Source organism: Lotus japonicus, chromosome 1 (genome assembly GCF_012489685.1).
Source record: "Lotus japonicus ecotype B-129 chromosome 1, LjGifu_v1.2".
NCBI classification, from domain to species: domain Eukaryota; kingdom Viridiplantae; phylum Streptophyta; class Magnoliopsida; order Fabales; family Fabaceae; genus Lotus; species Lotus japonicus.
Window position 1 is genome coordinate 34856769 of NC_080041.1, and position 12703 is coordinate 34869471.

Sequence of the window (12703 nt, forward strand, 5' to 3'; positions counted from 1 at the left end):
CAGGAATGGGAGTGAGTGGGTTTGTGGATCGTTTGAGCATAGCAGAGATGGGGAGTGCATCAAATGAATTCAAATCAGCATCAGAATCAACAACAGACTTACTTGATGATCGCACTGATGACCGAGTCACTCTGGGAGGAGTTTCAATCCTTCTGACCACTTGAGCAGCTGGTTCCACCCTTGTAGGCTTCACCACAAGTCTGACTTGTTTCTTCTTCTTCTTGGGAGGAGAGGGACCACCATCATTATCACCATCATTACCATCATCTGGCTTGCTGGTTTCATCATGTTTCCTCTTTGGCTGGTCAGCTTTCTTTTTCTTCGTCAGAGGGACATCAGATTCCTCAGAGGATTCTTCTAAGACCATCTTCCTCTGGGCTTTCCTCTTGGGAGGAGAGTCAAACTCTGGAGCTGGCGGCAGTCTTCTGAAGAATTCATCTAAGTCGATTTCAAAGCCTTGAGCTCTTAGATCTTCAACATAGCATCGAATAGCTTCAGGGTTGTCTGCCTGTGTCCACAAAGGGTAGTCGTTCAGAGGCACCCTTCTCTTTCTGATTTCAGAAGATGTATCTTCATGATCTGGGGCAATCTTCTTCTGGACCAAACCCATCTTCTTCAGAGAATTGGCAGTGAAGACATCACTGACAATGGTGGTCAAATCTTCTACGCATCCAGCATTGACTAGATCTTGCACAAGGTTGCTCTCAATGAAGAGATCTGAGAGCAATCTCCCAAAAGGGATATACTTGATGGCAGACTTGATGGAGGCAGTTGTTCTTGATTTCCTGATACATTCCTTCAGGTATGAGAACAGGAAGTAGGGAAGGCAGATCTTCTGCTTGTCTTGGATGAAAAACAACATCGCCTTCTGACTGAAGTTGATGTAATCTGGGGAACTGCCCTTTGGCCTCTGGTTGATACAGTGCAGCAGAATCTTGTGCCAGATTCTGAGCTTGGGATGAAGATCCACCACCTTGTAATCAGTCTTGCCCGGTTTGTATGTGGTGTACAGGGCCTTGTTGGTCTCATCCTTCGTTTTGGGTTTCACCTTCGACTCAGTGAGTTGGAATCGATACCCATGTGCAGTCTCTGCACCCAGCAGATTCACGAAAGACTTCTCAGTAACTATGATCCTCCTACCAGCAATGTGGGAGACCACCTGAGTGTCATCGCAGTCAGCGTGCTTCCAGAATTCCTTGACCAATTTGTCGTACACCGGTCCTCGAAGCCTGTTGAAGTAATTTTCCCAGCCTTGAACACGGACTTCAGGACGAAGATCATACCCATTTGCAGCAAGATTGTCGAGGTCGAATCTCCATTCTGCCAGAACTTGAAGTTCTTCAGGAGCGTACACACAATGAACGGCACAGCCCCGTTCTGCAATCGGAATTACTTGCTCTTGACCTTGACCTTGAGCAGGAGCTTCAGGACCCAATTGGCCTGTAGCTTGACCCACTACCATGTGAGGGAACCTGGTTGCTTCGGCAGCTTTGTTTCTGGTTTGTCTCACCATTGTTGGAGCGGTTGAAGGTTTTGGGGTAGAAGATGAAGTTGAAAGATGAATAGGGAGCGAGAGAGAGATCGTGGGTAAGCGGTTTTTGAAAATGCAGAAGAGAGAGAGTAAAAACCGAAAGTGAAGGAGATCGTGTGTGTATAGTGGGTTTTGACAAATAACCGTTGTTGATTCAAAAAGCAAATTAAAATCAACGGTTAAGAATTAAAGACATCATAGTAACAGTAAATACACGTATCACACACAGGAGAGAAGCACATCTACACACATTATGACAGACTGTCACAGGGGCACAAGGAACTATGCATCAGAGATACTGACACACGTGTTACTGTCTCAGCTTCAGAGTCCGCACCAATGGGTACATACACTCTGATGGAGTTACCTTATGGACTAGACATCTTCTGATCAAGAAGTATCATAGTCAGAGGTTCTGATCCATCTTCATTCTGGACAAAAGTCCATATTCAGATTTTTCAGAATAAAATTAAATCTATCCTCTGCTAAGGGCTTTGTAAAGATATCTGCCCATTGATGGTCAGTATCAACAAACTTCAGAAGAAGTACGCCCTTCTGTACATAATCTCTAATAAAGTGATACTTTACCTCAATGTGCTTTGCCCGTGAATGTAAGATAGGATTCTTACTCAATGATATTGCAGCAGTGTTATCACAATAGATTGAGATATTGCTCTCAAGGATCTGATAGTCCTCCAGCTGATGTTTCATCCAGAGCATCTGAGTGCTGCATATTGCTGCTAAGATATATTCTGCCTCTGCAATGGATAGTGCAATGGTTGATTGCCTTTTGCTTGCCCATGAGACTAGATTACTTCCCAGAAATTGACAATTCCCAGAAGTACTTTTTCTCTCTGTTCTATCTCCAGCATAATCAGCATCACAATAACCTGAAAGCTTATACTCTGATGTTTTCTTATACATCAAGCCAAGGTTAGTGGTGCTTTTCAGATACCTTAGGATCCTCTTAACAGCAGTTAAGTGGGTTTCCCTTGGATCTGATTGGAAACGAGCACATAAGTGTACACTAAATAATATATCTGGCCTAGATGCAGTTAAATATAGAAGAGATCCTATCATACCACGATAAAGCTTCTGACAAACTTTACCACTTGCATCTTCTTTCTCCAGAATGCATGTAGGATGCATTGGAGTCTTGGCCACTGTAGATTCCAGCATATTGAACTTCTTCAGAAGTTCTTTAGTGTACTTGCTCTGATGGATATATGTTCCTTCTGGTGTTTGATCAACTTGTATACCCAGAAAGTACTTTAGTTCTCCCATCATACTCATCTCAAATTCAGCCTGCATCATCTCAGAAAATTCTTTGCATAGAGATTGATTAGCAGAACCAAATATAATCTTTATAAGTTTTGCAAAAGAGAGTTGTATCTACTTTACCCCTTACAAACTCATTCTCCAGGAGGAATGAGCTGAGTCTCTCATACCATGCTCTGGGAGCTTGCTTCAGACCATAGAGTGATTTATTCAATTTGAACACATGGTCTGGTTTCTTTTCATCTTCAAAACCTGGAGGTTGATGAACGTAGACTTCCTCTGAAATATAACCATTTAGGAAGGCACTCTTCACATCCATCTGATGAAGAACTATGTTGTGATTCACTGAGAAGGAGATCAACAGTCTGATTGCTTCTAGTCTTGCTACTGGAGCAAACGTTTCTGTGTAGTCTATTCCTTCCTGCTGGCTGTAGCCTTGTGCAACTAGCCTTGCCTTGTTTCTGACTACATCTCCTTTCTCATTCAGTTTGTTTCTGAACACCCATTTCGTTCCAATTACATGGACACTTTCAGGCTTCTTCACTAAGCTCCAAACATCGTTCTTGGAGAATTGATTCAATTCTTCTTCCATGGCCAGAATCCAATCCTTGTCCTGAAGAGCTTCATCTATGGATTTGGGTTCAATTAAGGACACCAATCCTTTCAGACTAAGCAAGGTCTCTTCAGAGGGTCTGAAGGCTGATCTGGTTCTGACTGGTTCGTCTTTGTTGCCCAGAATCAATTCCTTAGGGTGAGCTGCAGTGATTCTGCTCTTCTTCAGAGTTTGTGAATCAGAGGGACCAGCTTCTTCTTCTGGTTCATCTTCCTCTGGCTCAGCTTCCTCTGGAGCTTTGCCTTTGTCAGAAACATTTATACTTAAATCTGCAAATTTCTCAACTAGCTTTGACTGGTCAGAGTCAAGCTTATCGTCAAATCTAACATGAATAGATTCTTCAATAGTCTTAGCATCAGTATTGTAAAATCTAAAACCTTTAGATCTATCAGAGTAACCAAGTAATAAACATTTAGAAGACTTAGCATCAAATTTATGCAATCTATCCTTAGTATTAAGAACATAACAAACATAACCAAAAGGATGAAAGTAAGAAATGTTGGGTTTTATGTTCTTCCACAATTCATAGGGAGTCTTATTCAGAATTGGTCTCACAGAGATTCTGTTCTGAATGTAACATGCTGTATTTACTGCCTCTGCCCAAAAGTGCTTAGCCATGCAAGTTTCTTGGAGCATGGTTCTAGCCATCTCCTGAAGAGTTCTGTTCTTCCTCTCAACAACACCATTTTGTTGAGGAGTTCTGGGACAAGAGAAATCATGTGCAATTCCATAGGAATCAAACAGACTCTCAAACTTGTCATTTTCAAACTCTCCACCATGGTCACTTCTGACACGCACAATCCTACAAGCCTTCTCGTTTTGCACTTGGGCAATGAAGGTAGAGAACACAGCATGAGACTCATCCTTGCGGGTTAGAAACTTTACCCATGTCCAGCGGCTATAGTCGTCAACGATGACCATCCCATATCTCTTGCCACCTATAGACTCAGTTTTCACTGGTCCAAAAAGGTCGATATGCAGAAGTTCCAACGGCCTTGAGGTTGAGACAACATTATTTGCCTTGAAAGGGACTTTTGTGAATTTGCCTTTCTGACATGCTTCACAAAGAGCGTCTGAAGCGAACTTCAGATTGGGTAAGCCCCTGACAAGGTTTAGCTTGCTCAGCTGAGAAATCTTTCTCATACTGGCATGCCCTAACCGTCTATGCCATACCCACTGCTCTTCATTAACAGAAAGAAGGCACTTCACATTCTGAGCCTCCAACTCAGATAATCTGATCTTATAAATGTTGTTCTTCCTCTTGCTGTTAAACAGAACAGAGCCATCGATCTGACTTACAGCCCGACAGGACTTTTGATTAAAGATAACATCATAACCCTTGTCAGCTAATTGACTTATAGACAATAAGTTATGAGTTAAGCCGTCTACCAATAACACATTATCAATGCATGGACTACTATCTACACAAATAGTACCAGTACCAACAATTTTACCCTTTTCATTTCCTCCAAAGCCAACTTCGCCTCCAGGCTTAAGTTTTAGCTCTTGGAACATACGCCTTTCTCCCGTCATGTGACGCGAGCATCCACTGTCCAGATACCATGATTGGTGTTTCAGTGGAGCTATGAAGGATATCTGCAACATAGATAATCTTGTCCTTAGGTACCCATTTTCTAGGTCCTCTCTTGTTAGTTACCCCAGAGGTTCTGGTCACCTTGGGTTTCTCAACATGATAATGTAAATGAATTTTTGCATGATATTTAGACATGGAGAAGGATCCCTTTTTCAGAGGGGTTTTAACAACTTTAGCAGGTAAAGGATCAGGCAATATGGTACCAGAGGGAACAAAGCATTCATACAAAGATTTAGCTTTAGACACAGAGGGCTCATTTCTAATTGGTTTAGAATACCCAATGCCATGCATTCCATTTCTGCTTACGCCATAGATCATTGAAGCCATTAAGCTTCTGTCTACGCTTTTAGCCAGGAATCTTTGAAAAGACTTTTCATACTTAGATTCATTTCTACAATCAGAGGCATCACTAGCAACTATTTCTTCTAACTTAGCGATCTGGTTCTTAAGCACAGAGTTAGAATTGATCAAAGCATGATTATCATTTTTCAAATCAGAAATAATTTTCTCATGTTCAGAAGGAGTCTTGGAAACAGCAGATAAGTTCTTTTTCAGCTTCTTATGCTTAGACAATAAAGAGTTATACTTATCCATGATATCAGACAAGGCATGTTTCAGTTCAGAGGTAGAGAAAGAAGCGAATACCTCATTTTCATCGTCTGAGTTAGGATCTCCTTCTGATTCTGAGTCAGAGTCAACAGCTTCCTTTGACTCTGCTCCTTTGTTTTTGACAATAGCCATGAGTCCTTGGACTTCACCATCAGAGTCAACATCCTCTGACTCTGATTCATCAAATGTCACCATCAGACTCTTCTTTGTCTTGAAGTGCTTCTTTGGCTTCTTGTCCTTCTTCAACTTTGGACAGTCACTTTTGCAGTGCCCTGATTCTTTGCACTCAAAGCATGTGACTTCCTTAATTGATGACTTCTTCTGGCCTGAGGATTCAGACTTTCCTTTTGCCTTTCCAGAGCCTTTGTACTTGCTCTGCCTGTGCTTCCAGATGCGGTTGAGTCTCTTGGAGATCAGAGTCAGCTCATCTTCATCAGAATCTTCTGATGCTTCTTCAGATTCTTCTGCTTCAGCTTGGAGAGCCTTTGACTTCTCAGCCTTAGCCTTTTCAGATTTGGATTTCAAGGCTATAGACTTTTTCCTCAGATCTTGCATCTCAGAACGCTTCAGCTCGTGGCATTTCAGAATGCTAATGAGTTCTTCTAAACTCATATGCTCAACATCTCTTGTGAGCTCAATTGATGTCACTAAAGGCATCCAGCTTTCAGGAAGACACCTGATGACCCTTATGACATGATCTTTTGTTGTGTAGCTCTTGTTGAGAGGTCGTATTCCAACTACAAGCAACTGAAATCTGGAGAACATTTCTTCAATGGTCTCATTTGGCTCCATGATGAAGGATTCATACTTTTGGATCAAAGACAATGCATTTGATTCTTTAACTTTCTTGTTTCCTTCATGAGACATCTTCAGAGATTCAAAAATGCCTTTTGCAAACTCACGATCTGTAATCTTCTGGTACTCTTCATAAGAAATAGCACTTAGAAGAATTGCTCTTGCTTTGTGATGTTGTGAGTACAGCTTCTTTTGATCTGCAGTCATCTCTGACCTTGGAATCTTCTTGCCATCTGCATCGACTGGACGCTCATAGCCATCCACAATAATATCCCAGAGATCTGCATCAAAACCCAGAAAGAAACTTTCGAGTCTATCTTTCCAATACTCGAACCTTTGACCGTCGAACATAGGAGGCTTTGCGTTGTATCCATCTTTCTGTGTTTCACTGGTGGTAGCCATTGTTTTTCACACCGGCCCGGATCACTGAACACTGTTAGGTGTGGTAATCAGAACTTGCGCTCTGATACCAATTGAAGGTATGAAAAACGGTAGAAAGGGGGGGGGGGTTTGAATAACGTTTTCAAGATAAAACTTCCACCTTAAAGATTTTACCAAATCTTTTCGAGAACAAAGTGCTAAAGATGAGAGATAGAAAAGCACACAAGGATTTTATCCTGGTTCACTTGATAAATCACTCAAGCTACTCCAGTCCACCCGTTAAGGTGATTTCTTCCTTCTTAGAATGAAGGCAATCCACTAATCAGGTATGTGTTACAACTGCACTTGAAACCTACAAGTGACTAACAATACACTGACTTAGCTCACACTAAGATTCACTCTCTTAGTCTTCTCTAGGATCCGATCAACCTTGATCTCCTAAAGGAAAACTATACAACTGTATATGAAGTTCTTGTTTACAAAGAAAGTGCTTCTAAAAAGCTTATAGTAAACACAATGAAATTCAGGATGAAAGAAAGCTTAGAAAAATTTGAATATTTCTTGCGCGTATGTGAATGCTTCTAGCCGCTTCTTTCAATCTTTAGTCACAATTTATACTCCAAGGATTAGGGTTGAACGTTGCATGGAAATGCTACCGTTGGAGGGCAGTTCTGGAAATTCCAGCTTCTGCTGTGGCTGAGAACGTTAGGTAGGTCGTCAGGAAGGTACATATGCTTTTGTACTTGGATAGCGACTTGACCTTTTAAACCTAGGAGACTTCTGATCAGGGGAATGCTTCATGTTGGAACTTGTGAAGCCGGTTGATCAGAGTCAGAGGGAAAGCACAGATCCTCTGACCGTTGTATCTTCTGATTCTGAACTCAGAGGGAAGTACATGGTCTTCAGAGTTTCTTGCTTATGGACATCAGAGTTTCCACTATTCAGCTTCTGGATCTTCAGAGTCTTCTACACCATCAGAACATCTGAACCTTCAGTGTTTCTTGGTTGTCAGAACTTCTGGATCTTCAGAACTTCTGGTGGCTGAGTCCATATCAGAGCTTGTATGACTTCAGATCTTCTGAAGCATTTCTACTGTTCATAGTGAACATAGATGTTGCGAAAGCGTTGCTTGGGTCACTCTTTATGCACAGTGCTTCTGATTTGTGTGAGATCGAATAGAGGTCAGAGTCTGTAAATAGCACACTCAGAAAAACACGTTAGAGTACCACAATTGTTCATATCAAAAGGTTAACTTGTAATCATCAAAACATAGAGTTGTACTACCAGATCAAAACTTGATCTTACATCCACCATTGTCACCCTTCAACATCACCATTGCCAGTTTGCCACCTCTACAACTACCACCCTCCATCACTACCACCGTCACCCTTACCAACCACAAACACCATCCTCATTTTTATATAATATCGATTATTATTCAATAGTTTACGAAATTTAAGTTTATATTAATTTAAATGAAATGATAAGTTATACGGCGCACGACCAAACGTTATATAGTATTAAATTTTTTCTAACTCTCATACTATTAAACCTAGTACTATTAAATACTATCAAATTTTATACTATACAATATATACCGAACAGACTCTCTGAAAGTGTATTATAAAAGAATTTATTGGTTATGGACGGCCGAACGTGTGAATCATTTGGTGGGTTAATCCAAAATCCGAAATATTAGTTAAAGATATCTATTCAAATTTCAAGGTGCTTGCAGTCTCCATCATAAAGAGTAAGTAGATTACTACTAATAACTATGGTCTATAATACATATCGGAAACGGAAACAGGACACGTGATGAGGACACATGTATGATGTGTGTGTAACTTGGACATAAAGAAAGATAAAATAATCACAAACCAAACTCCCTTTCTCTCTCTCTTTCTTTCTCCCAAATTGCAAACCAACTAGCTGGTGAGTGTTGTCTTGTTCAAAACAAGCAGCGCCACCCTCTTCACCGCCCATCGCATTCACCTATGGCCCTTGTTTCTGTTCCCAGTTTTCACCCTCCATTTAACCCTCTTCAACCTTCTTTTCTTCCACACCAAGTTCACAATCTTCATATCTATTACTATAAACACAACAACACATATATCCGTTGGTATATGACAAATTTCTTGTAGTGACAACGTGACATATTAACCCTCTGCAACCTTCTTTTCTTCCACGCCAAGTTCTCAATCTTCATCTCTATTATAAACACAACAAACTCACATACTAATTTGTTTTATCAACCCTTCATATTACACACACTTCACTATGAAACCAATAACCTTCCCTCAAAACACGTTCCCTGAGGTGTGGGAACATGATGATGACGACAACTCCGTCGTTTCCGATTGCGAAAGCGTCGTCGTTTCAAGCACCACCAAAACGACGCAGGCTTCCGAGTCGTCGTTTTTAGTTAAACTCGGAGAGACCGACGTCGTGCAAGACCTCATAAAGCGAAGGTTCGTTCGAGGCTTGGGTTTGCTCGGTGCAAAAACTGAGGTCGTTGCGATTCATCGAAACGCGTGCTCCGGCGTCGTTTCGCAAGCGAGGCTTCAGTGCTTCCATGTTCATGCTAAGGCGGTGGCGGAGCTTCGCGGCGGCGAGGCCAATGTGAAGTATGCTTGGTATGGAGCTCGTGGTGGCGAGAATGAGATTCGAGATGTGCTTTCTCATGGTTTTGGTCATAAACATGGTCCTTCACTCTGCCTCTCTCCAGATGATTCTCCTCTTCAAAGGTTTGTTTGCTCACATTGCTTAAATGATCTTAATCATGATTTTTAATAGCTTGTTTGAATCAACTTTTCATTACCTGCAGAATCAATTTTTTTTGAGTGATTCTGAAATTTTTAGTAGTTTTTCTCTGCGAGTTTGAATTTAAAATCAATTGTAGAATTTTTTTCGAATATTGTTTTGAAATTTTATACATTTGAGGCAAAAAGCATGATTGGTGAGAAGCTAACTACTGTGAAAAATAAAGTGATTGTGAGACATCCTATAATCCAAACACTAATTAAAATTCACATTTGAAACTTGAAAGTTTGCACATTTGTGATAGCAACCTGCAATTGTAAGTTGTAACTCGAAATTACTGCTATGTGACCTGAATTTATCTATTATTTCTTTATGTATCTCAAATTGCGGATTGAGACAGCAACTACAATTTTGAAACCATTGTGGATGGTTGTTTGCAAATTTATACATTTTTTGATTTGGCAAAAAATCAATTGAATGTCTGTGTTAACAAAGTTTCACACAAAGTTTCATTTGACAGTGCTTTAAACCATCCAATTTATAATTGGATATATTTTTTTGTTGATTGAAAATTTTGAAAATTGATTGTGTTGTTTGTTTTTTGTGCAGTGTGAAAAACTGTGTAGTTGGCAAGGATGGTGTGAGGCACATGTTACTGTGCCGTGTTATTCTAGGGAGATCGGAGCTTGTGCATGATGGCAGTCAGCAATGCTACCCGAGTTCTGAGGAGTATGATTCTGGGGTGGATAGTTTCTCAGCTCCTAACAAGTACATTATTTGGAGTAACCGGATGAACACGCACGTCTTGCCTGCATATGTTATAAGCTTTCGAGTTCCTTCCGTTAAAGGTTTGAATTTTGGAAAGATGTTATATTTCTATGTTTTGAGAGTTCTGTGATGTTGTTCTATCAATTTAAACAAAATTGTTTTATTTTGTAGAGATTGTGAAGACTGAAGAAGAACCTTTAAGACCGTCTTCGCCTTGGATGCCGTTTCCAACTCTGATCTCTGCTCTTTCCAAGGTTTTGCCTCAACCTGATATTGCCCTGTTATCCAGGTTGCACAAAGCTAAACAAGTAAGTGTTTATTACCTGCATATGGGTTTTGAGAGCTAGACTTTTGCTCGTTTTTCGCCTTGTTGATCGCTTTCTCTGTTTCTGACAGGAAAGGAAGATTTCACGGCAAGAACTGATTCAGAAAGTGAGACAAATAGCAGGAGACAAGTTGCTGACTGCAGTCATCAAGTCTTACAGAGCCAAGGTATACATCTGAACTCTGGGATTTTTATCTCTATCAAGTTTAAGGTTTTATTTGTAAATGTAAGCATTAATGAATGTAAAAGAAAATGACAACAGAAGCACTGGATATGCAAATTATTGACCCCGTACATTAACATAGCTATAATGAGCTCTAACTAAAAATTTGTTCATTGAGGAACCAATATCATAAAGCACAACTGCAGTTCTTTCTTATATTCTTGGATCTCTCTAGTCCCTTAATCAATTTTTTATGAGATCCTTCATATCTGAACATTACATTGTACAAATACTAACCTGAATCAAGGTTTTAATTTGTGCTTGTATGGTCTAAGATTTTGGATAAAGCAGCTAGAGCAATCACAATTGCGGTCAGATTATGGTCTCGTTGACCTCCAAAACTATGATATTGATCACTATCTGACTATGATTTACAACCTAGATCCTGATTTTTTATACATATTTTCTTTTTTTCTTAAGTAATGGGGTCTATCAGTTTCCAATCATGTTATTGGAAAAAATAAAATAAAAATAGGAGTAAGAGAACTCCTGGAAATAAGTTAGATCCAGGTCCAAGATAGGTGTGAATGCCCTGCTGGCTGCTATATTCTCCATACTTCTGGATTGTATTGAAACCGAGGTTTTGTTAGAATTAGTTTGAGTCGTTGGAGTTAGACATTATTGTTAAAAGAAGACTATGGGATAAAGAAAGTAGCATTTGACCTGTGGAATTAGTTTTAAACTGGATAATTGATTTGGTGGTAGTCACATGCCAGTGGTACCTATCTAACTAGTACTTATTCTTATCGGCTTTGAATCTAGAATGAAAAGTGAAATTGAATGAAGTTAAAACCATAGTAGGTTTAAGATTAGATATTGTTGATCATTTTGTCTAGTAATAATTGATAATAACTGTGTGGAATGTGGCTGTTAAGAAATGCCAACCCATGTTAGTAGGCTAACGGAACAGCAAGAGCAACAATCTCTTGCTTCAAACATTTCTTTTCTTAATTTTTTTTTTCTGGAAACGGACCCTCTACAGTTGATTATCCATTATCCAACTGCACCATGTGCAGTTCCCAACTATGTATGAAAGGATTTTAGATATGTTTGTTTTTAATTTGTTAAATCATGGAAACAAAATATTCAAAGGTTGGGATCCTTTGCAGTTGAAAAACAGCTTCACAGGATCATGATCCTTCTCAACTGTTTTATTCATGTGTTTCCTTTTGCTTTTCTTTGGGCATTCTGCATTTGGCTACATGTTAGAATTGTCTATTCAATCTAACTTGGTGAATTTGTTTGTCTTTCAGAAAAAACCCTGTAAATTCTCTGCATACAAGGTGAAGGAATGACAACCAGACAGTTAGCACAGGTAGAGTGATTTGCTTCATGAGTTTATAAGTGAAAACAAGAGCGGGTCATTAATGTTATTGACTCAAAGCTCTTGATGTGACATAGCAGAAAGAATTGCTTTTTCTTTCTGGTTGCTAGTGGGAATGATGTCCTCCAAGAATAAGGAGAGGCTATCATGGAGACATGGATACATTGAGAGGCTCCAATGTACTACTAACCTTAATGTAAATATCAATTTTGTTGTAATTCTCTTTTTTTTCATGAAAGAGGTCATTTCTTTTTTGGTCTTGTACAAGTATCTTCATGGCAAACAATATTGTTAGATTTGAAGACCCTTAGGTGCTAGAGTTTGATTTCATGAATATGGGTTTTTTCGATGCACAAGAGTCAAAACCGAGAAAGATATTTGTTGAAAGAGATATGCACTGTTTTTTGAGCAAGTAATGACATTTTTCAAAGTCAAAAAAATTAGTGGTTTATTTTTTCGTCCCTACTTTAAAAAAAATGGAAATACTTGTTACGAGAACAAT

At 39.6% G+C, this 12703-nt stretch overlaps 1 protein-coding gene across 1 annotated transcript; it reads left to right on the top strand.

The window, feature by feature from the left end:
- The first annotated feature begins 8753 nt into the window (after window positions 1-8753).
- LOC130734520 (probable inactive poly [ADP-ribose] polymerase SRO2) lies at window positions 8754-12461 on the top strand. Its single transcript, XM_057586967.1, has 5 exons — window positions 8754-9545; window positions 10171-10409; window positions 10501-10637; window positions 10726-10821; window positions 12131-12461. Exons 1-5 carry the CDS (start codon window positions 9079-9081, stop codon window positions 12170-12172), a joined length of 981 nt encoding a protein of 326 aa, XP_057442950.1. The 5' UTR covers window positions 8754-9078; the 3' UTR covers window positions 12173-12461.
- Window positions 12462-12703: the final 242 nt, after the last annotated feature.

Coding starts and splice junctions, on each gene's coding strand:
- LOC130734520 (XM_057586967.1), top strand. CDS start 9,079: ATGAAACCAATAACCTTCCCTCAAAACACGTTCCCTGAGGTGTGGGAA. Junction 10,410..10,500: donor TCGAGTTCCTTCCGTTAAAG/GTTTGAATTTTG, acceptor TTTATTTTGTAG/AGATTGTGAAGACTGAAGAA. Junction 10,822..12,130: donor TCAAGTCTTACAGAGCCAAG/GTATACATCTGA, acceptor TTTGTCTTTCAG/AAAAAACCCTGTAAATTCTC.